Source organism: Macrosteles quadrilineatus, unplaced genomic scaffold, assembly GCF_028750875.1.
Source record: "Macrosteles quadrilineatus isolate MER2022 unplaced genomic scaffold, UCM_ALF_1.0 Scaffold_1__1_contigs__length_201487025, whole genome shotgun sequence".
Classification (NCBI taxonomy): Eukaryota; Metazoa; Arthropoda; class Insecta; order Hemiptera; family Cicadellidae; genus Macrosteles; species Macrosteles quadrilineatus.
In genome coordinates, this window is record NW_026542594.1 from 46,763,649 (window position 1) to 46,790,685 (window position 27,037).

At 35.6% G+C, this 27,037-nt stretch overlaps 1 protein-coding gene across 6 annotated transcripts in view; it reads right to left on the reverse strand.

Moving 5' to 3' along the window:
- LOC128982909 (pleckstrin homology domain-containing family A member 3-like) overlaps positions 1–27,037 on the reverse strand; it is an 87,004-nt gene that overhangs the window by 37,301 nt on the left and 22,666 nt on the right. For all 6 annotated transcript variants that reach the window (XM_054401971.1, XM_054401970.1, XM_054401974.1 and 3 more), the window contains 2 exons: positions 10,271–10,398; positions 475–615 (listed from right to left, as the gene is read on the reverse strand). In XM_054401971.1, coding sequence (XP_054257946.1) covers positions 475–615; positions 10,271–10,398 — 269 coding nt within the window. The remainder of the gene's footprint in view (positions 1–474; positions 616–10,270; positions 10,399–27,037) is intronic.

Sequence of the window (27,037 nt, forward strand, 5' to 3'; positions counted from 1 at the left end):
AGGCAATAAACATACTAACCTTAAGACAAATGACAGGCACAAATAGTATGAAAAATAAACATTTAGAAAATGATTGGCGGTATTAGTTTCATATATATATACATAACAATATTTTTAATTGTTATTTGCCATGCATGTGCTATTTATTATTACTTCTTATTTATTATGCTTCAAGCGCTTATAGACTCTTGTGTGAGCATACTTTAACTAATTGTATAGCTTTGCATTTTTGTATGAATGGTATTTATTGTACAATGTTTTTTGCCGTTAATAAACAAATTGAATTGAACAAGACTACAATATCGTGCCGCTCTACCAACACTCATGTCCATTCATACTTGGCTTTAATACCTACATTAGAATGGTCGCCATTTCAATTAAAAAGCCTGTTAAAAGTATTTTATCTACTAATATGGTTAGAGTTTTATTAAAAGATGGTATTGAACAATTGAATAAATCATTATACTCTCCCACCTTAGGTTTACTGAAGTAAGAGATGTTGTCAGAGGAATCAAGCGGACTAGAGGCTGATTGGACCAGTCGCATGCAGTCCTCTAGTGTTTTAATGAATGTATCACATGTAGCTGTAAGTAAACAGCTGCCTTCTGAGAGCTTCTATAAAAACATTGATGACATATTAAAATCAACATCAAACATGGTGGCTAAACTATTGTGATTTAGAATATGAACCCCTTCATGAAAACATTATTCCAACAACTATCAATCAGATGAAATTGGAAAACAAGAAAATTACATTAGGTGTTTATTTTGTAATTCAAAAGATATAATTTTGCAATATTTGTTGTACATTTCTCTCTCAAAGATAATATATGGACTTTCAATGTACACTACCATCTATCTGTACATGAAGATTTTAGGATCCTGTGATATCTTTCTTGTTGATTATGGGCAATAATATTTGGATTGTGGATCCTATGACCCAAACAAATTTAAAGGAAGTGTATCACTCTTAGATGACATATTTTAGGAATGCTAACAGTATCAGAATCAGTCTTTATTATCAAATAAACACAAATACAGTGCATAGGTAATGTCAAATAGAGGGCAGTGCAAAATGTGATGCAGATTGCCATACAATAGGTATAAATAATCTATGTAAATCCTATTGGTATAAATTAATAGACATGCAAAAGATCTTAATTTTAATCCTTCTAAGGATTTTTTTACTGATTGACTTGGTCCTTTAAAAATAAATACTCTCGCCGCTGCAAACCTGCAGACTAAGCGAATTTCCATTTGCCTGATTGGATTTACACTAAAATGTCTCCTTGAAAATATCACATTTCTTCCCTATATAGAATTACTTTATCAACAGGTTTGGTGCAACAGGGATGGCAAAAAAGTGTTTTTTTTATATTTTTTTATGTTAATAGTTTAGTAAGAAATAAATGCATCTTCCAAATTTGATCAAAATATGTTCATAAACAAGCAAACTACAACAGTTTACTTATCCTTCTAAAGAATAACATGGGAATTTAAAATTTTTTTGAATTTTCTCCGTAACAATTAGAAGTAACGCTTCAATTTACTAAATTATTTGTTTTTTACAGCTCTACAAACTATGTTTAAGAAATTGCAAAACTTTATGGGTACTTACGTATTAAACGGAGGCCACATTTTGTCAGCGCACTGCGGCGGTTATGTTAGGTTGGGTTATCATAACAGAAAGTATAACTCGTCTGGTATCGATTCATAACGAAGCGAGGAAAGTCCTACACACATAATATTTACGATAACCCAACCTAACATAACCGCCGCAGCGCGCTGACAAAATGTGGCCTCCGTTTAATACGTAAGTACCACTTTATGTTTTTAGGGTCAAAAATGGGAAAAAACACATTTTTACCCCAGAAAACCCCCCCTAAGCCCCCCCCAAACCTCCGTTTCCATAGTCCGATCAAGCTGGTTTGTGAACTCGTTCAAATAAATGTAGGTTTACACGTTTATCCCAAATTGAATCAAAATCGAATCATTTTTGCTCGAGTTATCGTTCTAACGGACACACACATATATATATATATATATATCTATATATAAAAATGAGATGGTATGTGTTTGTGTATGTGTCTGTCTGTTACTTTATAACACAAGAACCACTGAACCGATTGAAATAAAATTCGCTTATATACCTGGTTAACATATAGGCCTATTCCTGTTATTATATTTCCCTTGGGCTACGCCCCATGGGCTTCCAAAGTTTCAATGTTTACATTTTGGAAGAATGTAAATAGTAAAAAATATTAATTGAAGTCAGCTGTAAATACTATAATTTGACAGTTCAAACAGCAGAGGTTAAGAGGTACAGGTTCTGCTCCCAATATTCTAAAGTTTTATGATTATGAGAATAGTTTGATTAAAATATTTATAGTAGACTCCCTCTAGTTCGGCTTCGGTTGGATCGGCCGCCGGATGGTCCGGCCCGGTCTCAGGGGGACAAGTCATATCGTCACGGGCGAATGACCTTTGACAGGATTCAACTTGAATGTTTAGTTTCCGGCCATAGAAGTAAACAATTCATGTCAGTTTAGTTGACGGGTGCTTCTATGGGTGAATTGTTGCATATTACCTATGTAAATCTATGTTTTACATGTTTACGTTGTAAACAGGAGTTTGACAAGGTGATGGACTTTCCCCCACTCTATTTAATATAGCCCTGGAAGACTCCCTGCAAAAAGTAAAAAACTCTAATATTGGAATCAAAATTGGCAAATCCTTAAACATTTTAGCCTTTGCAGATGATATAGTTTTGATGGTAAAAACCAAACAAGACTTAATAGACCTCACAAAATTACTAGTTTTAAACACAGGAAAAACAGGATTAAAAATAAATGACTCAAAGACTAACTATATGATAGTAGGGAGGACCCAAGAAGACTTTAGGGAAGATGATTTTCTGGAAGTTGGAAGCCACAGATTTAGAAGAGTAGATACATTTACATACCTGGGTACCATAATATCAGAACAAAGCAGAGAAGATGTAGCAGTAGAGAATAGACTAAATGCCGCAAACAAAAGTCTCTATGTCTGTAATAAATTAATGAGCTCAAAATTATTATCCCACACAACAAAATTACGTCTGTATAAAACAATAATCCGACCAGTAATTTTATATGGTTCAGAGACTTGGATCCTGAACAAAAAAGAAGAAAGACAAATAATAGTTTTTGAAAATAAAGTATTGAGGAAAATTTTTGGCCCAACGCTAGAAAATGGAGAGTGGAGGAAGAGGCACAACCAGGAAGTAAGAGAAATGTACAAAAATGCAGACATCATCGGAGAAATAAGAAGTAGGAGACTAAAATGGGCAGGACACATACTAAGAAGAGAAGAAGAGTCAAACCTGAAGAACATTCTGAGGGGAACACTAGAGGGACGAAGACCCAGGGGACGACCAAAGACTAAATGGTGGAACCAGGTGCAACAAGACATGAGGCGGCTGGGAATTGGAGAGGAGGATGCTGAAGAAAGAGACGGATGGAGGCGCTGTGTTGCTGAGGCCAAATACCGACTGGGGTACAAATGGCTAGGGCAGTAAAGTAAAGTAAAGTAAATCTATATAACCTCAAAAATACCAACAACATTTTATAAATAGTTTTTCTTCAGTCTAATATGTTGAAATGCAGTGTATAATTAAATATTTCGGACCATTTTTTATGCGGTAGGTTCCCCATTATTGTTTTTGAAACACCACGGTTTATTTGACAAAAATAAATTAAGCAAAACAAAGAAATAGCCATCGTTAGCTTCAAGGTCAAGCTATCCGCTTGCACTGACAATCATCTGCTCTTGCTCTTTACACAACTGATGTCTGCTGTGCACTTGATATTTCACAACAGTTTGTGATTGGGTGGGTAGTAACCATGGCAACTTGTTTAATGTGTGGATAAAGAGAAATCAAAGAAAGAATAGAAGAACAAAGAAGAAAGAATAAGCGGTGTTTTTCGTCATCCATTGTTATCTTTATCGTCGTTATTATCTTTAAGACTTTTATGAGTTATCTAATGTTTTTATCGACATTCTTAAGTTCTGAAACAATATGTAGTAGTAGCCTATGCTGACTACGGTAGCAGTAGCTTGCAGTACTAGACTTTATATTGATGTCTGTTCTTTACGTGATTTATTGCTGTACGTACAGTGTTGTGTAATTTTTGTTTTGCTTGAGTAAGCATGATTTTAAACATTACAGTTTTTATCACTGAACCAAGGTTAATGACTTAACATATCTAAATTGCGCAATACTATTTTACTATTTAAAATTTTATTATACTTTTGTATTTTGATTATTTAAAATGCACTACAGCCGGTTAGTCCGGCCGTTTTGTAGTCCGGCCAATGGTCTGGTCCTGGAGGTGGCCGAACTAGAGGGAGTCTACTGTATGTAAATATACATATTTTCATGGAAACACAATTACAATGTATAAATTTTTTGGAATAATTTTGATATGCTGGTAGCTTTTTGTTTACAAATTTTAACTGATAAAATGTTTGGATCAGGATTAATAGGTTTTAAATTAAAACTATGTGATATACAGGTACAGTTTTAAAAATTTAACTGACTCAATGTTTACACTTTTATTTGTGTTTAATTCAATCTACAAATTAAATTTAAAATATACTTTCTTTTATTCCGTCCAGAGTTAGCTACCTCTTATATTTTCTTCTATTATATACTTCACGTTCGCTTTTTTTAAATTTACAGAAATCCCCTTAGTAGTTGTGTTTTTACAACACTGCTTTAATTTGAATATTTTTTTTTTTTTTTGTCCTAGGACGCTAGGAACGAGCCCGGAATTGTTTTTTACCTTACTTCAGGCTAGACCTAGAGGTTACGGCATTATTACAGATAAAATCCATTGATGATTGTGCTGTTTGGTATTTTTATAATTGCTATCATATGTTGCATATTTGATGTTTGTTTTTATTGTATTGTTGTTTTGAGCTTGAAGACTTACTTTTGGGATCTTGGCTAATAAAGTATCTATGTTTAACTGTGGTGTGAGTTTTACCTTTCACTTCATGGTGTCAGGTTAAATAAACTTTTGTGGAGAAGAAAGAACTAAGCATGGCTGAAGCAGTGAGTAGTACAATTAGTACAGTTCAATACCAACTTGTCACACCTGAACCTTTCAATTTCAGGGAACCTTCTGAATGGCCTAGATGGATAAGAAAATTTGAAAGGTTTAGATTAGCTTCAGGATTAGACAGTAAGAGTGGGGAAAATCAGGTTAATATGCTTTTATACTGTCTAGGAGATGAAGGAGAAGACCTTCTAACATCTTTCGGATTAAAAGATGAAGAATTACAGAGTTATGACACTGTCAAGGGTAGATTTGAGTCTTACTTGGGTTTCAAAATCAATATTGTATATGAGAGAGCTAAATTTCTAAAAAGACGTCAGTCTGAGGGGGAACCTGTTGATTCTTTTATAAATAGTTTACACAAACTGGCAGAGCGATGTAAACTTGGGGAATTAAAAGATGAACTAATTAGAGATTTGATAGTAATTGTGGTAAATGATGATAAACTTTCTCAAAATTTACAGTTGGATGAAAAATTAACTTTAAGTACAGCAATTTTGAAAGCAAGACAAGCAGAGAGCTTAAAACAACAACAAAAAGTAGTGAGGGAATCACCAGAAATTGAGTTTGTCAATAAGGGGATTAATCAATCCACTAAACATCGGTTTAGGGACAGTTCTTGCAATAAAAGTCAAGATCAAAGCTTTTCAAAGAAAGGTAAATGTAACAAATGTGGATTTGTTGGTCATCACAATAGCAATGATTGTCCTGCCAATCAGTCTACATGTTTCAGATGTGGAATAAAGGGACACTATGTGAGATGTTGTACCAAAGGATTTGAAGTGAGAGAAATTAATAAAAGTAATGAACCATTAGAAAAACCTAAAACCTATTTAGGGGAATTGACCATAGAAGAGGTTGGAGGACAAAATCCTTGTAAAGTAAAACTTAATGTCAAGGGGCATGATATTTATTTTAAGTTAGACACTGGAGCAGATGTTTCTATAATTGGATATGATCTTTGCAAGGAATTAAAACTGGAAACGAGTGAAACAAGTAAAATATTATTTGGTCCGGGGAAAACTAGGTTGAAAGTGGTTGGTAAGATCGTTGCTACTTTGGTTTTTAGAAATAAATCTATTGTAGAAGATATTTACGTCATTGAGCAACAACCTACTCCACTTTTAAGTAGAAATGCAATGTTGAAATTAAACCTAATTCAGTTCAACATAGATTCGATTTTCTCTAACCAAATATTTTCTCAGTTTTCTGATGTTTTTGGTTCTATTGGTGGAATGAAAGGGGAAAACTACAGAATTGCACTAACACAAAATGCTCGTCCCTTTGCTGTGGCAGCCCCTCGTAGAGTGTCCGCTCCATTATTGAGCAAAGTCAAAGAAGAATTGGATCGACTGCATTCTGAGGGAATAATTGAGCCAGTGGTAGAACCAACAGACTGGTGTGCACCAATTGTTGTTGTACCGCGTAAGACAGGTGATAGAGTGAGGCTATGTGTTGATTATACCGAACTCAACAAAAGCATTCAGAGAGAAAGGTGGCAACTACCAACTGTAGAAGAAAGTCTAAGTAAATTAGAAGGCGGACAAATATTTTCATTACTAGACGCTACAAATGGATTTCTTCAAGTTCCCTTACATCATGAAAGTTACAAGCTTACGACTTTTATAACTCCTTTTGGGCGATTCTTTTTCAAGAGGTTACCATTCGGTATTAATTCTGGCCCAGAGGTTTACCAGAAGAGGATATACCAAGTTTTGGATGGACTGGATGGGGTAGTAAACCAAGCAGATGATATACTTGTGGTCGGTAGAACACAGGAAGAACATGACCATCGACTAGCAAATGTATTACAAAGATTGAGAGAACACAATGTTACACTTAATAAAGATAAATGTAACATTAATGTGAACAGAGTTAAATTTCTAGGACATTTGATTGAAAATGGATTGATAAAGCCTGATCCTGAGAAAGTGGAGGCCATTATGAAAATGCAAACCCCAAATAATGTTAACGAGCTTCGGCAATTTCTTGGCATGGTTAATTATTTGATGAAGTTTATTCCTAACTTGGCTGAAGTTACAGCTCCATTGCGAATTTTACTTAAGAAAGGTTATCAGTGGGTTTGGTCTGACGTTCAAAAGAGTGCTTGGGATAAAATTAAATCCCTAATTTCTTCAAATCCAGTTCTGGTGTCTTACAACAAAAATCGTAAAACCAGAGTTGCAGCTGATGCCTCGTCATTTGGCCTAGGAGGGGTGATTGAACAATTTGTGGATGGAAAGTGGAAACCAATCACCTATGCATCGAGATCTTTATCACCGACAGAGATGCGTTATGCTCAGATAGAAAAGGAGGCACTGGCACTGACTTGGGCATGTGAGAGATTTTCACAGTATGTTTTAGGAACCGAGTTTGAACTTATGACTGACCATAAACCTTTAGTTCAGGTGCTTGGAAGTAAACAAATCGCTAGTTTATCGGCAAGACTTCAGCGGTTAAGAATGAGAATGGCTTGTTTTAGATATAAAGTAACATATGTGAAAGGAAAGGAATTTTATGTACCAGATGTTTTGTCTAGGAACCCCATTAAGTCAAATGAAGAACATGAAGACATATTGGAACAAGATTTGTTTGTTCAGAGTATTTTAGATGCTATTCCTTGTTCTGACAAAAGGCTCCAGGAAATCAAAGAAGCTCAGGATACTGATGAGGAATGCGGAAGAATTAAATCCTGGATTGTGAATAACAATTGGAATAAAAATTTGGTGTATTGGAAGTACAGGACTGATCTAAACATCAGTAAAGGATTCCTCCTTTTAGGCACAAGACTGTTTATTCCAAAATCGTTGAGAAAGGAAATACTGAGTAAAATACATGAAGGTCACATGGGAATTGTCAAATGTCGAAGGCGAGTGTATGAATCGGTGTGGTGGCCTGGCTGCTCAACAGATATTGCTACACTTGTAACAAATTGTCCAGTTTGCTTGGAGCAAAGAAGTAACAAATCAGAACCATTACTGTTGACTGAACTACCAAAAAATCCCTGGGAGTCTTTAGGTATTGACCTTTTGAAATGTAATGCAAAATGGTATTTAGTTGTGCAAGATTACTATTCTAGATTTCTTGAACTGGTTTATGTGGATGCATTGACTACTGGAGCTGTGGTTGCTAGATTGAAAAATATATTTGCTCGACATGGAGTACCATATGTGGTAAGAGCTGATGGAGGTCCGCAATTTACTTCTCAGGATTTTAAAAATTTTGCTGAAGAATATGGTTTCCGTATAGTGACATCAAGCCCAAGGTATCCACAATCAAACGGAGAAGCAGAAAAAGCAGTTGACATAGCGAAGCGGATTCTAACGAAATGTAGTGATCCAAATCTTGGATTGTTAGAATATAGAAATACACCCTTAGAGTCTGGTCTTTCACCTGCAGAGTTACTTTATTCACGGAAGCTCCGATCAACATTACCGTCAATAAATAACTTCAGACAGGTAACAAGGGAAAGATTGCAAAAGTTTAAAGAGAAGGATTTTTCAATCAATGAAAGAAATAAGAGAAACTACGATGTAAGGAAAGGTGTAAGAGATCTCTCACAGCTTGATCAAAATGACAAAGTTTGGATTCCAGATTTAAAACGTTATGGACATGTTGAGAATAAATCAAATCATCCTCGGTCCTACCTGATAAATACACAGGCAGGGAAGATCAGAAGGAACAGGAGACATATAATAGCTGTGCATAGGCCTATTGAAAATGGTGGAAATAGATTTGAACACCAATACCAAGAAGACCAAGGAACTGAAACTGATGCTGGACATAATTACAATAGCAATGAAAATGACAGACCTAAAAGAAGTGTAAAACCACCTCTCAGATACAGTGATTCAGATTTTTACAAATAAACTAAAAAAAAGAGAAAAGAGAAGATGTGCTGTTTGGTATTTTTATAATTGCTACCATATGTTGCATATTTGATGTTTGTTTTTATTGTATTGTTGTTTTGAGCTTGAAGACTTACTTTTGGGATCTTGGCTAATAAAGTATCTATGTTTAACTGTGGTGTGAGTTTTACCTTTCACTTCAGTGATTTGTCGGGATTTGAACCCGGAACCCCAGGAACCGGAGTCCCGAGCTCTAACCACTAGACCAGCTCGCTGACTATGGAGAATATCACACAACTAAACTACACACAATTCAATTTTGTTTCTAAAATCAATTAAATATCTGTAACGTAACTATGTTTCTTTACTCGATGTTATAAATAATGATGTAAATTAATGCAAATACATACACATTTTGAACTATGGAACGATTTAAAATAATAACTGTTATTTATTATGTTGTTGATTTATAAATTACTGATTAACAATATTAGTGGTTGGCTTTCTAACACAAGGTAAGACAAGTTTTCCATTAGTTTATTTTTGCTTATTATTGTGATGTATACACACTGATCTGCAGGTAAAGGTTAAACTTTGAAAAAAGCTCAGTGGCTACGGTAAAACATATCAATTATATCAAAATGAATAGTGAAATCAATATCAACTGTTTTCTTGCTTTACTACAGTGAGCTTTATGTTTTGCGATTATTTTCCTTATTTACTTTATATGTGCGTTTTTCAATTAAATAAATGTCTAAATAAGCTTATCATTTCAAAATTGAATCGTATGGGTACATTATTTCCATAAATGCATCAGCGCCTCATATAATTTGTACTAGGTAGCCTTATAAGTTAGCCTTAAAGAAAGATATTTTTCAAACTAAGAGTTTCAGTTGAGTTATGTTCCTGAAACCAAAGGGGAATGTCTAACTATTTTATAGAACGGAATTCAAGATCAAATTTTTTACTTCAGTATCCTCTCTGTTGCAAAGCACGGGTACTATATATATGAATTCGAACGGATGGTGTTTTTGGCCTCTAGGGACCTCAAAACAAAAAAGTTAATCAGTCCCAGGTCCAGGTCTTACCATGAGTACTACGGTAATAGTTTATTCCCTATATGGGAAATTCGCTAAAACTTAAACAAAGTCTCGATTAATACTGCCGTCAAGGTGCAGTGGCATACTCCACAAACAGACAAGAATTCTATGTCATCTGACTTGATTTTTGATATCTCTAATAAATACAAAAATAGGATTTACCGAGTTTATATGCTCGCTGGTACGCAAACCTAAGCACCCATAATTCTAGTTGTTGACAAACCTGTATATCTGGCTCTTGATCATTGGCAGCCGCAGTCTTGATCATATGCACCTGTTGCATCAGCAAGTCACAGTACAACCTTAGCTCAGACTTCTTTGTTTTTAGGGAATCAGGTGTTGAGTCCACCACTGAAATAAACAATTTGGTCAAAAGTTACAATCAACAACAAAAATATAACCGCCGCAGCAAACCTGCAGACTAAGCGAATTTCCATTTACCTGATTGGATTTTCAATTAAATCTATTTAAATTACATTAGTTTTAACAAGTACCTAGGTTTGCTGCTACAGGGAGGGTAATAAAATGTTTTTTTGTAAAATATTAATAGCTTATTATAAAATAAATAAATTTGCCAAGTTTGATCAAAATATATCCATAAACAAGCAAACTACAACAGTTTACTCCATAAGAATAACATAGGAATTTTAAATTTACAATTTTTATAATTTTATACGTAGCCAATAACCGTAAAATACCCCCGCCGCAGCAAACCTGCAGACTAAGCGAATTTCAACTTGTCTGATTACATTTTTACTCAAATATTTCCATAAATAAGACATATTTTTCCCCTATTTAAATAACATTAGATTTAACAAGTGCTTAGGTTTGCTGCTACGGCGAAGGTAAAAAGTGTTTTTTTGACCACACGTGAATAGTATGGGATGAAATAAATAAATTTGCCAAATTTTATCAATATATATCCATAAACAAGTAAACTACAACAATTTTAATTTTCTCCATAAGAATAACATGGGAATTTTAAATTAAACTATTTTTGAATTTTCTCCGTGACCGTTAGGCATACAACAGCGCTTCAATATACTAAATTATTTATTTTTTTAAGCTCTACAAAACGGTTTAAAAAAAAATTGCAAAATTTTTTGTTTTTAGGGTAAAAAATGGGAAAAACACATTTTTACCCCATAAAACCCCCCATAAACCCCTGTTCCCATGGTCCGATTATGCTGGATCGCGAACTCGTTCGAATAAACGTAGGTTTGCACGTTTGTACCAAATTTAATCAAAATCGGATCATTTTTGCTCGAGTTATCGCGCTAACGGACACATATATATATATAAATATATATATAAATATATATAAATATATATATATATATATATGAATTTGAACGGATGGTGTTTTTGGCCTCTAGGGACCTCAAAATGAAAAAAAAAATCGGTCCCGCGTCCAGGTCTTACCATGAGTACTACGGTAATAGCTTATTCCCTATATGGGAAATTCGCTAAAAACACTTCAATATACTGAATTATATTGTTTTGCTATTTTATTTATTTTATGTTTTTGTGATCAGAAATGAGAAAACCCAATTTTTACCCCCCACAAAACCCTGTTCCTCTTGATCCGATCATGCTGGTTCGCAAACTCATCCAAGTTTACACATCTTCAAGCCAAATGTCATCAAAATCGGACAAATATTACTCAAGTTATCGCGTTCACGGACGTATATATACAGTAGACTCCCTCTTATCCGGACACCTTTTAACCAGACATCGGTTTAACCGGACTACACTCGACGGAAATGACATCTCTTTAACCGGACAATTTTTATCAGCACATTGGTTTAACCGGACTAGATCGGCAGGAAGTGGGCGGTACTGTAACGACTGTTCTCGTGGGAAAGATTTGAGACCAGTGATCACATGTCTAAATACAATGCTCTCCTAAATTTAAGGCGAATATCACCGTAAACGGTCCATTTTAATGAGTTTTTGGGGACGTCGACTTCCCCCCCTATGCGACGGGCTCCCCTATCATAACAATATTTATATAAATAAATAAATAAATATAAATAAATAAATATTTCTTTATTGTCACATAGCATTTTTTGATTGTAGCTTAGCTAAAAAACAGGTGCCATTGTCAAATTATGTAATAATAACATTAACAAGTAAATATAAATATGAATAGCTAGAATTAAAGATCAATCTAATAATTATAAACCATCCACAATGTCTTAGAATAGAAATAAATTACAATTAAGGAGATTAAGTGGAAAGTTAAAGATTAAAATAACTACAGAATCGAGCTGTCCATTAAAAATTCATTAATGCTGTAATAAGTTTTACCTAGTAAAAAGTTGGCGAGGCTGCTTTTAAAAGAATTAGTGTTGGGGGTGGAATTAAAACTTATTTAGTAAAATAGGTGTGGTGTGGTGCTACCTTCTACAGATGTCTTCAAGACGAGCGGGGTTCCTTGGTAGCAGCGTGGAGCGTGGATCTGGCGTCTCGTTCTGGGTCAGCGTGAGGGCGAAGATGCCGAGGAAATAAAATACTGGCTAGACTGTTACGTAAACTTTTATATTAAAACATATATTTAGTACATAGGTAATGACAAATAAATCATAGCGCCGGAAGGCACTAGCGTGTTGGCGGGGGTGGCCAGTCACTGCAGGAGTCAGGAGTGCAAGTGGCGTCGTCCTGTCCTTGAGGGAGGGGGCAGCGTCGAGTATCAGCTGTTTCTTGGCGGCAAATTCAAGTTAGTAGCACCACAATTTTTGGGACGGATGAAAAGGAAATTCAATAGCTGAAATAATATATTTTTAGGTTTAGGCCCTAACATTCCCCTCACCCAAAACAATAGTTTTGAAACGAAAAAAAGATACACACAAACACAAAAATTTTCTATTTCAACACACGCAAAACGAAATACACCGTTGTTTTTTTTTAATCAATTTAAAGGTTATGGTCAGGAGGCAGGAGGGATATCAGCTTGTGTACTGGCCTTGTGAATGTGCCTTGAGCAGTTTTTAATTTAGCTGCTCTCACTACTCCATCTTTTCCTGGGTAAGTAACTTCAACTCTACCGATGGGCCATTCTAATGGACTAGTGTTCTTCAACTGAAGATAAACTATATCACCAATGTTGATATTGGGTTGAGTGGTTGTCCATTTGTTCAGCTGGATCAGGGTATGGAGGTAATCTCTGGACCAGGCCTTCCAGAAAGCTTGTGTGGCCTGTTGAAGAAGCTCATATCTTGTAAGCCTATTCATTGGCGTATCGGTGTAGTCATGTTCTGGAGGTGAGATGAGTGGGGCACCTACTAAGAAGTGTCCTGGGCTGAGGTAATCTCCATCGTTGGGGTCGGTCGTCATTGATCCAAGAGGACGGCTGTTGAGAACGGCTTCGATGCGGTAGAGAAGTGTAGACATTTCTTCGTACGTTAGACTCAGATTTACTAAGATTCTGGAGAGATGACGTTTGGTTGACTTAACTGCAGCCTCCCAAATTCCTCCAAAGTGGGGTGCAGCAGGGGGGATGAAAATCCACTTAATTTCCTTTTTGCTGAGCTGATGAGTGAAATGTTCATTATTTTCTTTGAGGAATTGTTGAACACGTAAGTAGTGGTTCGAAGCACCTTGGAAGTTGGTTCCACAGTCGCTGTATATTGTTTTGCACAGTCCTCTGCGCGCTACAAATCGGTCAAATGCAGCGACAAATGAGGCAGTTGATAGGCTAGTAGCGAACTCTAAATGAACTGCTTTTGTGGCTAAGCAAACGATTATGACAATGTATCCTTTTGATATGGGAGCCTTTCTTCTTGAACCTTCTTTAAAATCAAAGGGTCCGGCATAATCAACACCAACATTCAAGAATGCACGCACATTTTCGAACCTTATTGGAGGAAGGTTTGCCATTTTTGGCGTGAATGGTTTCGCCTGAAATAAGTAGCACTTGTTGCATCTAAATATTCTCTCTCTCAGGAGTTGACGAATACCTATTATCCAAAATTGCCTTTGAATCAAAGACTGAGTGAGCCGTGGACCTCCATGTAAAGAGAGGATGTGATAGTGATCACATATAAGAGTTGTGAGACGTGAAGACTGGGGAATAATAACTGGATGTTTTGCAGAATAAGGGAGAAGCGAATCTTTTAAGCGTCCCCCCACCCTAACAAGCCCGTCATCGTCTAGAAACAAGGCTAGAGTTCGATACTTGGGAGACACGTGTTTTCCAGTTTGGAGATTTATTATTTCCTTTGACAAGTGACATTCTTGGGTAGATCTTACAAATCGTATGAGAGCATTATTTTGTTCTTCTGGTGTTATAGGACCTTTTAATGGTGGTTGCTGTGTTATCCTGTTCTTCAAGTTTTGAATGAAGCGGAGTAAAATACTTAAAACCAATTTAGCTTTAGACAAACTAGACGATTTCTCTAATATGTCCAATACTATGTTAGGAGATTGTTGAGTTATCATAAGGCTCTCGAGTTTTATTTCGGGCAAATCATTGCTGATATCTGGATTAGTATTTGCTTTGAGATTGGATATAGGTCCATATAGAAACTGAGGGCCTTTCCACCATAGATCGTAGTTTACTAAATCTTTAGGCAGAGAGCCTCTGCTTGCAATGTCACAGGGGTTTTCTTTGGAGATAACATGATACCATTGACTTGGATTCGTTTCGTCAAGTATTTCTACTACTCTGTTTGCAACAAAGGTTTTGAGCTTATAAGGTGGTATTTTTAACCAAGAAAGTACTACAGAGGAGTCGGTAAACAGCAGCGTATCTTGAGGATGAATGGTTTCCACCAACGACTTGACTGATATTAACAAGTGAGCGAGAAGTTGTGCTGCACAGAGTTCGAGGCGTGGAATGCTAATGATCTTTAAAGGGGCGACTTTGCTCTTTGCTTTTAGGAGATGTATATTAACTCCATCTGTATGTTCTGTACGTAAATACAAATTGGCGGCATATCCCTTCGCTGATGCATCGCAGAATCCTATGATCTGAATGTTAGTGGGCATTAACAATGGGTATGTGTCTCGGAATCTTTAGGTGAGCCAGTTCTGGAAGAGTAGAGATGAATGTTTCCCATTTATTACAGATCTCAGTAGGAAGTTCGTCATCCCATCCTAATCCTAGCAACCAAATGCTTTGCATAAGATTTTTCACATAGAATGTGCAAGGAGTAATCCAACCTAAAATGTCGTAGATTTTGGACATCTCACTTAGCATTGAGCGTTTTGTGTACACTAGGGGGTTGAGATGAATTATGTACGAGAATGTATCGTCATCCGGGTTATACTGCAAACCTAAAACTTTCATATAATTTTCATTTTCTGAACTGATGCTTAGAGGCTGTTCTCGATGATCTAAAGGTACGGTGGCTAGTACGTCCTTACAGTTGCTAGCCCATTTGCGCAACGAAAATCCTCCTAGGTTCAGTAGGTCTATAAGTTCTTGTCGCAAGGTTAGAGCTTCGTCAATAGTGTCAACACTGACGCAGATGTCATCTACAAAAGTTTGGTTTGTAATGGCTTTAGATGCTAGGGGATACTTCTGGCCTTCGTCTTGTACTAGCTGTAGCAAAACTCTTTGAGCTAAAAATGCACTTGATGTTACGCCATATGTTAAGACGTTATCATCTCGGTTTTGGTGGCATTCTCTGACCACAAGACGTGCTTTATACCGACCATCTTCCTTAATTTTAAAAATCCATTTAGCTGTAAGTAATTTTTCTCTCTCAGCTTCTTTTTCATCAACCAATTCCCAAGTGTTGTTTATTTTAAGAGATTGTTTTTTCTCTTCTATTGCTTGCATCCACTTATCTCGATCTGAACTTTTCATCGTTTCACTATATGTCATTAGCACTTGGTCTTCCTCAAAACAGTAGTCTTCATATATTTTGGGCTTTTTTATCACTCCTCTTGGCCGAAGGTTGTATCCTTCTTCTTCCATATTTTGATCCAGGTTTCTATCTTCATTTATAACTCCGCTTTGACTTTCATCATGTACTTCTTGGTTTTCTCTGGGTCTATCTTCATGTATTACTCTTTGGTGTTCTCTTGGTATATCTTCATTTATTACTCTTTCTTCATGTACTTCTTGGTGTTCTATTATTTAATTTTCCCTTTCATTTATTTCTTGAGGTTCTTCTACTTCACCTTCCCAATTATTGTGTTCTTCATTTGCTTCTTCAAATTGTTCAAATATTTGTTCATTTTGAGATTTATTTTCTTTGTTTTCACAGAAAAATTTAGATGTGAAGATCACATCTCTACTTACAAATACTTGGTTGTGTTGCTAGCCTAGTGGTTAGCGTCTCGGACTTCGGTGCGGGAGGGACGGGTTCAATCCCCGGCACATCCACTACTCTTTAATGGGTTTGGACCGCTTTCCCTTAAAAGTGTTTGACTTCATTACAAAAATGCCACTGGCGTACATATGAGAAAAAAAAAAAAAAATGTCTCTCTTCTTTCTGGATCCCATAGCCTGTATCCATTCGTGGCGTATCCAACAAACATGGCTTCTTTACTCCTTGAGTCAAGTTTTTTTAAAGGCTTTATAACTTTGGCATATACTTTCTTGCCAAAAATCTGAAGATTACTTAAATTTGGCTTCTTTCCATACAACTTTTCAGCGGGAGTATTACTTGATCCAGTTGTAGGACTTCTATTAGCAAGATAAGCGGCTGTTAACACAGCTTCTCCCCACATCTCTTTGTCACAGTGGGCTTCAAATAATATAGATCTGGCTTTGTTCATTAAAGTAAGATTTAGTCTTTCAGATTTCCCATTCAGTTGTGGTGTATATGGAATTGTAAAATCAATTTGGATACCTTTCTTTTTACACCAATCAATGAATTCTACATTATTAGCGAATTTCCCTATAGGGAAGTAGCTATTTAGCGAATTTCCCTATAGGGAAGTAGCTATTACCGTAGGTGGCACGGTAAGACCTAGACCCGGGACCGATTTACTTTTTCATTTTGATGTCCCCAGAGGCCAAAAACACCATTCGTTCAAATTTTTATATATGTATATATATATATATATATATAGACTTATATATATATATATATAGACTTATATATATATATACGTCCGTGAACGCGATAACTTGAGTAATTTTTGTCCGATTTTGATGAAATTTGGTTTAAAGGTGTAAAGCGGGATAAACTTGAATGAGTTCGCGAACCAGCATGATCGGACCATGGGAACGGGGCTTTACGGGGGGTTTTATGGGGTAAAAATTGGTTTTTCTCACTTTTGACCCTCAAAACACAAAATTTCCCAATTTCTCTTTAGACCTTTTTAAAGAGCTTAAAAAAAACAATTAATTTAGTATATAAAAGTATTTTTGTTCGGTTAATAGTAACGGAGAAAATTAAAAAATTGTAAATTTAAAATTCCCATGTTATTCTTATGGAGAATATTGTAAAATGTTGTAGTTTGCCTGTTTATGGATATATTTTGTATTTTGATCAAATTTATTTATTTTGTACTAAGCTATCAATATTTTACAAAAAAACACACTTTATTAGTTTCCTTGTAGCAGCAAACCTAGGTACTCGTTAAACCTAATGTTATTAAAATATATTTGATTGAAAATCAATCAAGACAAATGGAAATTCGCTTAGTCGGCAGGTTTGCTGCGGCAGGGGTATTGTATTCCCTGCCATGGTCACATCTTAGTTTAGTGACTTTCAGATTGAAATGAGCCTCAGCTTCAGTGATATACTGTTTAATATACATTGACACTTCACCTGCTGATTTTGTACTCAACAGATACACGTTACAAAAAATGTGTATAATCATCAAGCATTGTCAAAAAATAATTCTTAATATCGTATGTAGGAGGATCAATGGGACCACAAAGATCACTATGTATTATTTGTAGTGGTCTTTCAGCTCTTTGTCCCACAGTTTTGAAAGGTAATCTTACCTGTTTAGCCTTAGCACACACTGAACAGTCCAAAATAGTTTTATTCTCCGGTTTTCCAAAATCTATACCTTCACACATTTTAGGAAGTTCTTGCAGTTGCTTATGATTTAGATGGCCCAATTTTTTATGCCAAGTTTCTAAATTATTACCATCTTGTTCTGACATCATAACAGACTCATTTTGTACTAGATTTACTATATACATTCCGTTTTTAGCTTTATCACCCTCAATCACAACACAGTTTTCTGGAAACTCAATCTTTTCATTTAAAATGTATACCTTTTTATCGTCAAAATATACTGAACCGTTGTTTTCTGTGATTTTGTTTACAGACATAAGATTCTTAGATAATTCAGGAACACAATACACATCTTTTACTAAGCATTCATCATATTCAATTGAACCAACCCCTGTTACAGACATACTTTGACCATTTTTAGCTGTATTTATTTTCTCAGAACATTGTCCAATTTCTTTAAAATACTCACTTTGACTTATCATATGAGAACTTGCTCCACTGTCTACAATGAATTGGTACAATTCGTTATTATTAACTAGACATTTTTCACTTTTACTCAAAAAAAGCTATTTTGGCGTTTTTGTGACTTCTATTAAATTTATTTTGTTCAGGCTTACCTTTATTAAAAAAAAAACAGTCCTCCTCTCTATGATTTGTCTTTTTACAAATTCGACAGACTTTAAATATACAGTTGTTTTCATCATGATTGTTTTTCTTACATATTGAGCACCATCAATATGTAGGCCTAGTCATTATATTCATAGTCATAGTCATTATCTTTGAAATCATCATTTGTTCTGTGATTTCCTCATTTTGACATTTTAATTTACAAACAATGTTTTGAACTTCACTAATATTAGTATTTACATCTTTGGATTGATCAAACTTGAAATTGTAAAAATCTTGAAGTAGTAAACATTTTTGTTGACCAGTGTCTTTTCTGTATATTCTCAATAGTGTATCATATATTTCTTTTGCTGTTTCACATGGCATGAGATGGACTTTCACTTTGTTATCAACTGTTCTCAATATTACATGTTTAGCAGTTGCATCTTTTGTCTTCCATTTCTCAATTTTGTCTGTATCACGTCCACATTCAGCCAAAAGTTCTGTTCCATCCACTATGTCCATTAACCCTCCGAGTGTCCCTTGTTTTGGCCTTAATGTCTGCCTATTTTTTGCTCATTTGCAAGGTTTTATTAAAACGGATCTGAGAAGCTTGAAAACAATGTTAATTATACTATTCTATATACCATTTTGTTTGGAAAATCATGGGCTTCAATATTATACATAAAACATAAGAAAAATTTGTTTTAAAAAAAACTTTTAGGTAAAAAAAGAATATTTTGGAAAATTTTCAAAAAAAAAAATAAGTTCGTCCTTAATGAAATTGTATAAATTCTAGGCCTATAAATATTTGAAAATAGCCACTTTGTTCTAAATTTTATGAGGATTACAAATATCTATATATATAAAAGGCAAAGCCCTCACTGACTGACTGACTGACTGACTCACTCACTCATCAGTAATTCTCCCACTTCCCACTTACCTAGGAGGCTGAAATTTGGTACACTGATTCTTTAGGCATTAAATAGGAAAACTAAGTGGTTTTTATTCTAATCGGACTCTCGGGCTCCGCCCCAGTGGCTCTGGAGTTTCCCATGTAAACCTAATGAATACCCATATTTAAATGGAATTAATGAATCATAACAGCTGTTTCAATTAAACAAGTTGGTTCTGTTCTATGATGTTCAATAGCATTAAAGTTACAAGGATTACAAACAGAGTGCAGCACTATTATTTTTTTTTTTTATATTTGACAACAGCTAATTTGAAACCAGAAGGTGAGTGAGCGTAGCGAACGAACTTCAACCCGGAGGCGAGGTAGCGTAGCGAACGAGCTAACCTGAAGGCAAGTGAGCGCAGCGAACGAGCTCCAACCGTAAAGGTGAGTGAGCGTAGCGAACGAACTTCAACCAGGACGTGATTGAGCCATGCGAACGAGCTCACATATGAAGTTAAACGGGGCAAAGCCCGCGGGTACAGCTAGTATAATAATATAAGGAAGTAGATTTGCAAATAAATAAGTTATGGGCAAAAAACAGATTTCAGTACATAGCGTTTAGCTAAGAATGCGTAGCCTAACCATAGCTAGGAATCTGGCTGATAATTTACATCAATATCACTACCTACTTCTTCAGGATCATCAACCAGCCCTTCAAAATCACTTAAATCTTCTTATAATGCACCACGTATATCACTACTTTTGATTTTTAACACTAAAACAATGATAAACGTAATAAAACACATCAGTCATCGGTGCGAGGTTAACCAAGCTGTTTCCAAATACGCACGTCAGCTGTCTGCTACAATATTTTCGGAACTAAAATTAAAAGCGCTTAGAGACAGACCTCCGGAGAAAGCTCTGAATCTGTCAAATAAAACGATACCTAACTCGATCCAGTTCAATCCGATTTTGTCAGTCATAGAGCCTTTGCCGTAAACAGTGTTTGTGAGTCGATGCATCGACACAAAACACTACACAAAGTGTGTTATGTGTCGAAGCATCGACAAATAACACTCGGAGGGTTAATTTCTTCGCAGTGAATAATATTTTTACCTCAAAATGCCACATAGGAAATGTGCTAGAGTCTTTCAGTTTTTGCATGCACACTATTTCATCACTATTTACTGACGTCATCTTACCCTTATTACTGTTTTATTTTCACATAAATATTTTTAGTTATTGTTACAAGCTTTTACTGGGACTGGGCCCATAACCTTCTGTTATTTTTGCAGTTTTACTTTTACTTTTATTACTTTTAATTATAGCTTTTAACATTTAAATAAGGACATAGATGGACTTGTAACAAACTTTATTTTTATTCAAACCATTCTTCATTATTGATCTTATTTACATAACACAAAACCAAAAACATATGATATTAAGCTATTAACTATTTGACAGTGTCTAGGAGGCAGAACATTTTGCCATTACACAAAGTACTATAAGTAATTTCAACATAAGGTATCTGCAATCCTAAAATGGAATGGGAAGGGAGCGAAACAGGTCCGCGACGTAGGAAGTGGTGAAGGAAGTAGTCAATGCGAGCTGTTCGGAGTGTAAGAACAGTTTTTGACGATTAGCTTAAGGTATCTGGAATCCTAAAATGCTATGGGAAGGGAAGGAAACAGGTCTGCGACGTAGGAAGTGGTGAAGGAAGTAGTAAAGGCGAGTAGTCCGGAGTATGGGAACTGTTTATGACGATTAGATTAAGGTATCTGCAATCTTTAAATGCAATGGGAAGTGAGGGAAACAGGTCCGTGACGTAGGAAGTGATGAAGGAAGTAGTAAAGGCAAGCCGTCCGGAGTGTGGGAACTGTTTATGACGATAAGATTAGGGTATCTGCAATCCTAAAATGATATAGGAAGGGAGGGAAATAGGTCCGCGACGTAGAAAGTGGTGAAGGAAGTAGTCAAGGCGAGTAGTCCAGAGTGTGGGAACTGTTAATGACGATTAGATTAAGGTATCTGCAATGCTAAAATGCCATGGGAAGGGAGGGAAACAGGTCCGCGACATAGGAAGTGGTACAGAAAGTAGTAAAGGCGAGCAGTCCGGAGTGTGGGAACTGTTAATGACGATTAGATTAGGGTATCTATAATCGTAAATTGCCGTGGGATGGGAAGGGTGGGAAACGTGTCCGCGACATAGGAAGCGGTGAAGGAAGTAGTAAAGGCGAGTAGTGTGGAGTTTGGGGATAGATTAATATATATCGGCATACTAAACTGCTTTCAGAGTAAACTAATGATTTTCCCCGAGCAAAGCTTGGTCCCCAGGTACTTGATATAAAGAATGAAGAGGCAACAGTGAAAACAGGTTTCAACTTTGCTGTCGTTCTGCCATGCAATATATTACTTCTTTTATGCCAAGTGTTCGCATCTGTACGGGACTCCGCACTAATACTGTACGTAACTGCAGGATATGTTGAAATTAGGAAACAAGATGGATTTCAATAAACACTAGTTATTTACCACCAGCGGGTTCTTCACCATTGTGGGTTCTGAAAAGTTCTAGACGGGTGTTTGGATGGACATGACTATAGAGCAGGTGCTTATTTGCTTAATGAAAAGCTATGTATGTTTGACTCGGGACCGAGGTATATAACTGACACCGTGCTCACCCAATGGACATTTGGAATGATATGATTTATCTGTAGAATATAAGTGCTGAGGTTGAGGAGTAGGCCTACTGCAATGTTAAGGCACATACAACTGAGTAGCATGTAGAAATGAGACCCTCACGAGTCACTCGAGTTGAAGCGAATGCAGAGAAGCTGTGTGACTGGTTACTTCGTCACCCTCCATTTCCTAATACTGATGTTATAATCCTATACTCTAATACGAGCAATGTTTGCTTGTATGCTTTCTTGCTTGCAAAAAAGATCTCGAAAACGGCTTCGACGATTTTCTTCAAATGTTGTAAATAGTTTATTTCTGGCATGAAAACGAGTTTACTGCAGTTAGAACTGCCAACAAAAATCTAATTACGTAGAAAAATGAAACTGAAAAACACATTTTTTTAACATTAGTCTTATGGGTTGCTAGGTAACCATGTTGGATGAATTAAATAACAAGGATAAAGTAAACAAAAGACTTGAAGTTGAAGCATGTGTTCGTAATAAGCCAACTACCCACAGTATACTAGCAAATTACAAATACAGTACAAAAGGAAAAACATCACTTGTTAATATTTAGCAAAGATTATACTAAAGATTACTCGATACATTGTAGTAAAGGGCAGCAGTGCGAAGTCTGGGATCTGTTTATGACGATTAGATTAAGGTATCTGCAATCCTAAAATGCTATGGAAAGGGAAGGAAACAGGTCCGCGACGTAGGAAGTGGTGAAGGAAGTAGTCAAGGCGAGCTGTCTGGAGTCAAAGTCAAAGTCAAAATAAACTTTATTCGTATGAATACATTGCAGCATCAGAATAGAGTCACATATAACTAAAAATCCCATACTTTCATGCTATATAGCTAAAATACAACATATTTAAAACTATATATAAAACCCAGGCAACCAGTAGTGGAGCCCTCACTTAAGGAAACTCCGAAAAAGAATAGAGAGCTTTATTAACAAGATATTCTTTCAGCAATTTTTTAAATTTATTGTAATTTTGCTCATTTCTAATTAAATTTGGCAACTGAGTAAAAAATTTAGTGCCCATATATTTAGTTTTGTTTTTATAAAAATGCAGATTATGTTTATCAAAAATAATTTTATTTCGGGTATCATAATGATGCTTGGATTCAAAAAATATATCACTTTCATGTTCTTTGACATACTTTATTGTTTCTAAGACATAAAGACTGTAAACTGTCAAAATTTTAAGATCTTTAAATAAGTTTTCGACACTCTCTGTGCTTTTTAAACCTAACATGATTCGTATTGCTTTTTTTTGTTTTATCAGAATTTTGTCCAAATTATATATTGAGGTAGCTTCATATATACAAATTCCGTATGCCAGATGAGAGTGTATTAAAGAATAATATATTGTTTTCAGCACTGTAAGGTCAGATATTTTTGACATTTGCCACAGTGCATATATTCCTGATGACATCTTTTTCACTACATTATCAACATGATCATTCCAAGATAGAAGTCGATCAATGAAAAGTCCTAAAAATTTTGTCTGATTTGCTTTATTTACTGGAGTGAGGGAACTGTTTATGGCGATTAGATTAAGGTATTTGCAATCCTAAAATGCTATGGAAAGGGAGGAAAACAGGTCCGCGACTTAGGAAGTGGTGAAGGAAGTAGTCTAGGTGAGCTATCCGGAGTGTGGGAACTGTTTATGACGATTAGATTAAGGTATTTGCAATCCTAAAATGCTATGGGAAGGGAGGGAAACAGGTCCGCGACGTAGGAAGTGGTGAGGGAAGTAGTCAAGGCGAGCTGTCCGGAGTGAGGGAACTGTTTATGGCGATTAGATTAAGGTATTTGCAATCCTAAAATGCTATGGAAAGGGAGGAAAACAGGTCCGCGACTTAGGAAGTGGTGAAGGAAGTAGTCTAGGTGAGCTATCCGGAGTGTGGGAACTGTTTATGACGATTAGATTAAGGTATTTGCAATCCTAAAATGCTATGGGAAGGGAAGGAAACAGGTCCGCGACGTAGGAAGTGGTGAAGGAAGTAGTCAAGGCGAGTATTCCGGAGTGTGGGAACTGTTTATGACGATTAGATTAAGGTATCTGCAATCTTTAAATGCAATGGGAAGGGAGGGAAACAGGTCCATGACGTAGGAAATGGTGGTAAAGACGAGCCGTGTGGAGTTTGGGAATGGATTTATGTATCTCCAATACTAAGGTGCTTTCAGATTGAACTAATGATTTTCCCCGAGCAAAGCTCGGTCCCCAGGTACTGTTCTTAAGCAGTGGAATTGTTGGAAGGAAACTGTCAACTGTCATATTGCTAGAGATATTGGCAATGAAGCGATGTTGAGAGTTTTATGAGGAAAATATGAATAAGCCAGATACAAAAGGAAGAATAAAGTAGTATCTCTTTCTTCTGAAGTTAATACTGTGACTGTTGGCACAATGTTTCACAGGCTATGCGTTCTGAAGCAGTAAAAAAATCAGCAACAAAAAAATCAGCGATCTGAAGCAGTCGGATGAAGAATTAAAGCACTTCTTCACACATGGATTTTCACCATTACCCTTAATGAAAAACTAATTTATAGTTCACACATCCAAACGTCTCAAGTTAGTCATACAAGTCAATCTTCAACTGATACCCCTATAGGACGAGTCCATGTCCAAAGGTACAAGGATCATCTAATCACAGACACAGTCGCCCTCAGTGTTCTCCAACCGGCTCCCACGACGATTTAAATAAATACCGTTCGTCACAGGCCTGTGTTCTATTTATTTTTTATTTATTTATTATCATCACATTACATCAATGATTGACAGGTGATTTGTCATCAAACTAAAATCTATTGTAACAAAACAACAATCATTATCACTATCCCCGAGAACCATTTATTTTAACAATGTAAGTGTGTGTTTATGTAGATAGATACAATAGATTTATTTCCATTTAAAAATAAATTGTTATAACACAATCTGTTCTTGAAATGAAATAAATTTGTTTATTTCTCATTATGTTTCTTTTATAAAACTTGACCAAATTGAATAGCTTGAAAGTTGAAACTTAAAACACAAGCATTTATGGAAGATTTTATGAACCTTGAAGAGGCATATCTCTCAATGTGTTAGGCCTATAATCACCATTTTGGTCTTACATTGTGAGTAATTTAATTTAGTTTTAAAGTATTTATGGTTGTTTTAATGAAAAATTATTAGAAAGTTATGCTTTAGGGTTAACGCAACGGTTAACGTTTGCCAAACTTGAAAAAAAATTCAAAATTTTGTAATTTTGTTGTTGTTTGTGGAGTCTTATCTTGAAAACTATTAGTCCTGTAATAACCATTTTGGTCTTAAATGATAGGTAATTTGTACTTTAAAAATGGTTATGGTTGTTCTTTATGAAAAACTTATGCTTCAGGGTCAAAATCGGACAAACGTAAAAATAGTGCAAAATTCCACCAATTTTTCAGCTTTTTGGAGGTGATCCGGAAGGTCGCCGAGGTCGAAAATTTGGATTTAGCATCTCGGTACTAATACAAACAACATAAAAAAAATAAACCTACTACCCCATTTCATGCAAGGTAAAATGCGTTAGGTTACTGGATTATATGATAACGAAGAGAATTCCACATTCAAATTGCAGATACCAAGAAGGATTTTTAAAAAACTGTTGACCGGTGAATTGGTGTAGATAAAAGGTGAGAGCCTCTACGAGTTGCACGGGTGCTGATGTCAGAAATAAAATGGAAGTTGTCTGATGAATAATTATTGGGAATTTTACTATTGATAATGGATTGTAGAATACGGAGGGTGTGAAATTCCCGAAGTTCATTTAACTTCATCAATGACAGCAGGTTGAAATAGGGAGTTACATGGTCATATCGCCTAAGGCCAAACCTGAATCTGATACAGGAATTATGCGCTCGCTGAAGTCTACTAGAAACTTCATTAGTCATGACATTGATCACCACATCACAGTAGTTGAAATGAGTCAAGATGAGAGTTTTTACTAACATGATTTTCAAGTTCAGTGGAAGGTATTCTGCATAATGTTTGATGGTGTGAATAGCTCCAAAGACCCTGTTGCAAGTGGAATTCGCTTGGTCAGACCAATTCAAATGTTTGTTCATTATGAGTCCTAAGTTTTTAACTTTGTTGCAGTATGTGAGATCCTTTCCGTCAAAGTTAGTCGTGGTGCAATGAGTAAGTTGATTTTAGTCATTAGTCTGGGGTAGCCAACAATCATTGCTTGTGTTTTGTCAATGTTGAGTTTAAGTCCGTTGTTTGTGGCCCAGTGAGTTATCGATTCAATGTCAATGTTGATGAGTCGTACAGCAATATCCATCTTGTCTACATTGAAGTGGGAGTTTGCTTGGTTAAATTCCAGGGGAAGGGGGGGGGGAGGAGAAGCCTCAAATTTCCCAACTTCTTAACATAGATTTCCCAACTATTTTTTTTTATAAATCAATTTCTGTACTATTTTTAAAATCTACAAATTATTATACTGCACTGCAGTCACACTCAATTCAGTATTTATTAACTTGCATTAACAAAACATAGCTAGTTTTACATATATACAAAATTACTCAATTAAAAAAACATCTAAAACTTCTACCAATTTATAATGAAATTTTATGACTTAAAAAAACTTGAATAAGTATTGTTTCAAATTAAAAAAAAACTTTACAAACCATTGTGGTAGCAGACGTAGCAGTGTACAATATTAGGGATATAAAATAAGCCTAGTATAAATTAGTATAGAAAAAAATATTTTTTTACAAAATAATGAAATTAAAAGTTGATATTAAGATCAACATTTTAACTTTCATAAAACTTACAACTAGACCTAAATAAGTTTGTAATGATGAAATATTAATATCAGTGTTGTGAATAATATTATGTTAGTCTATAAAA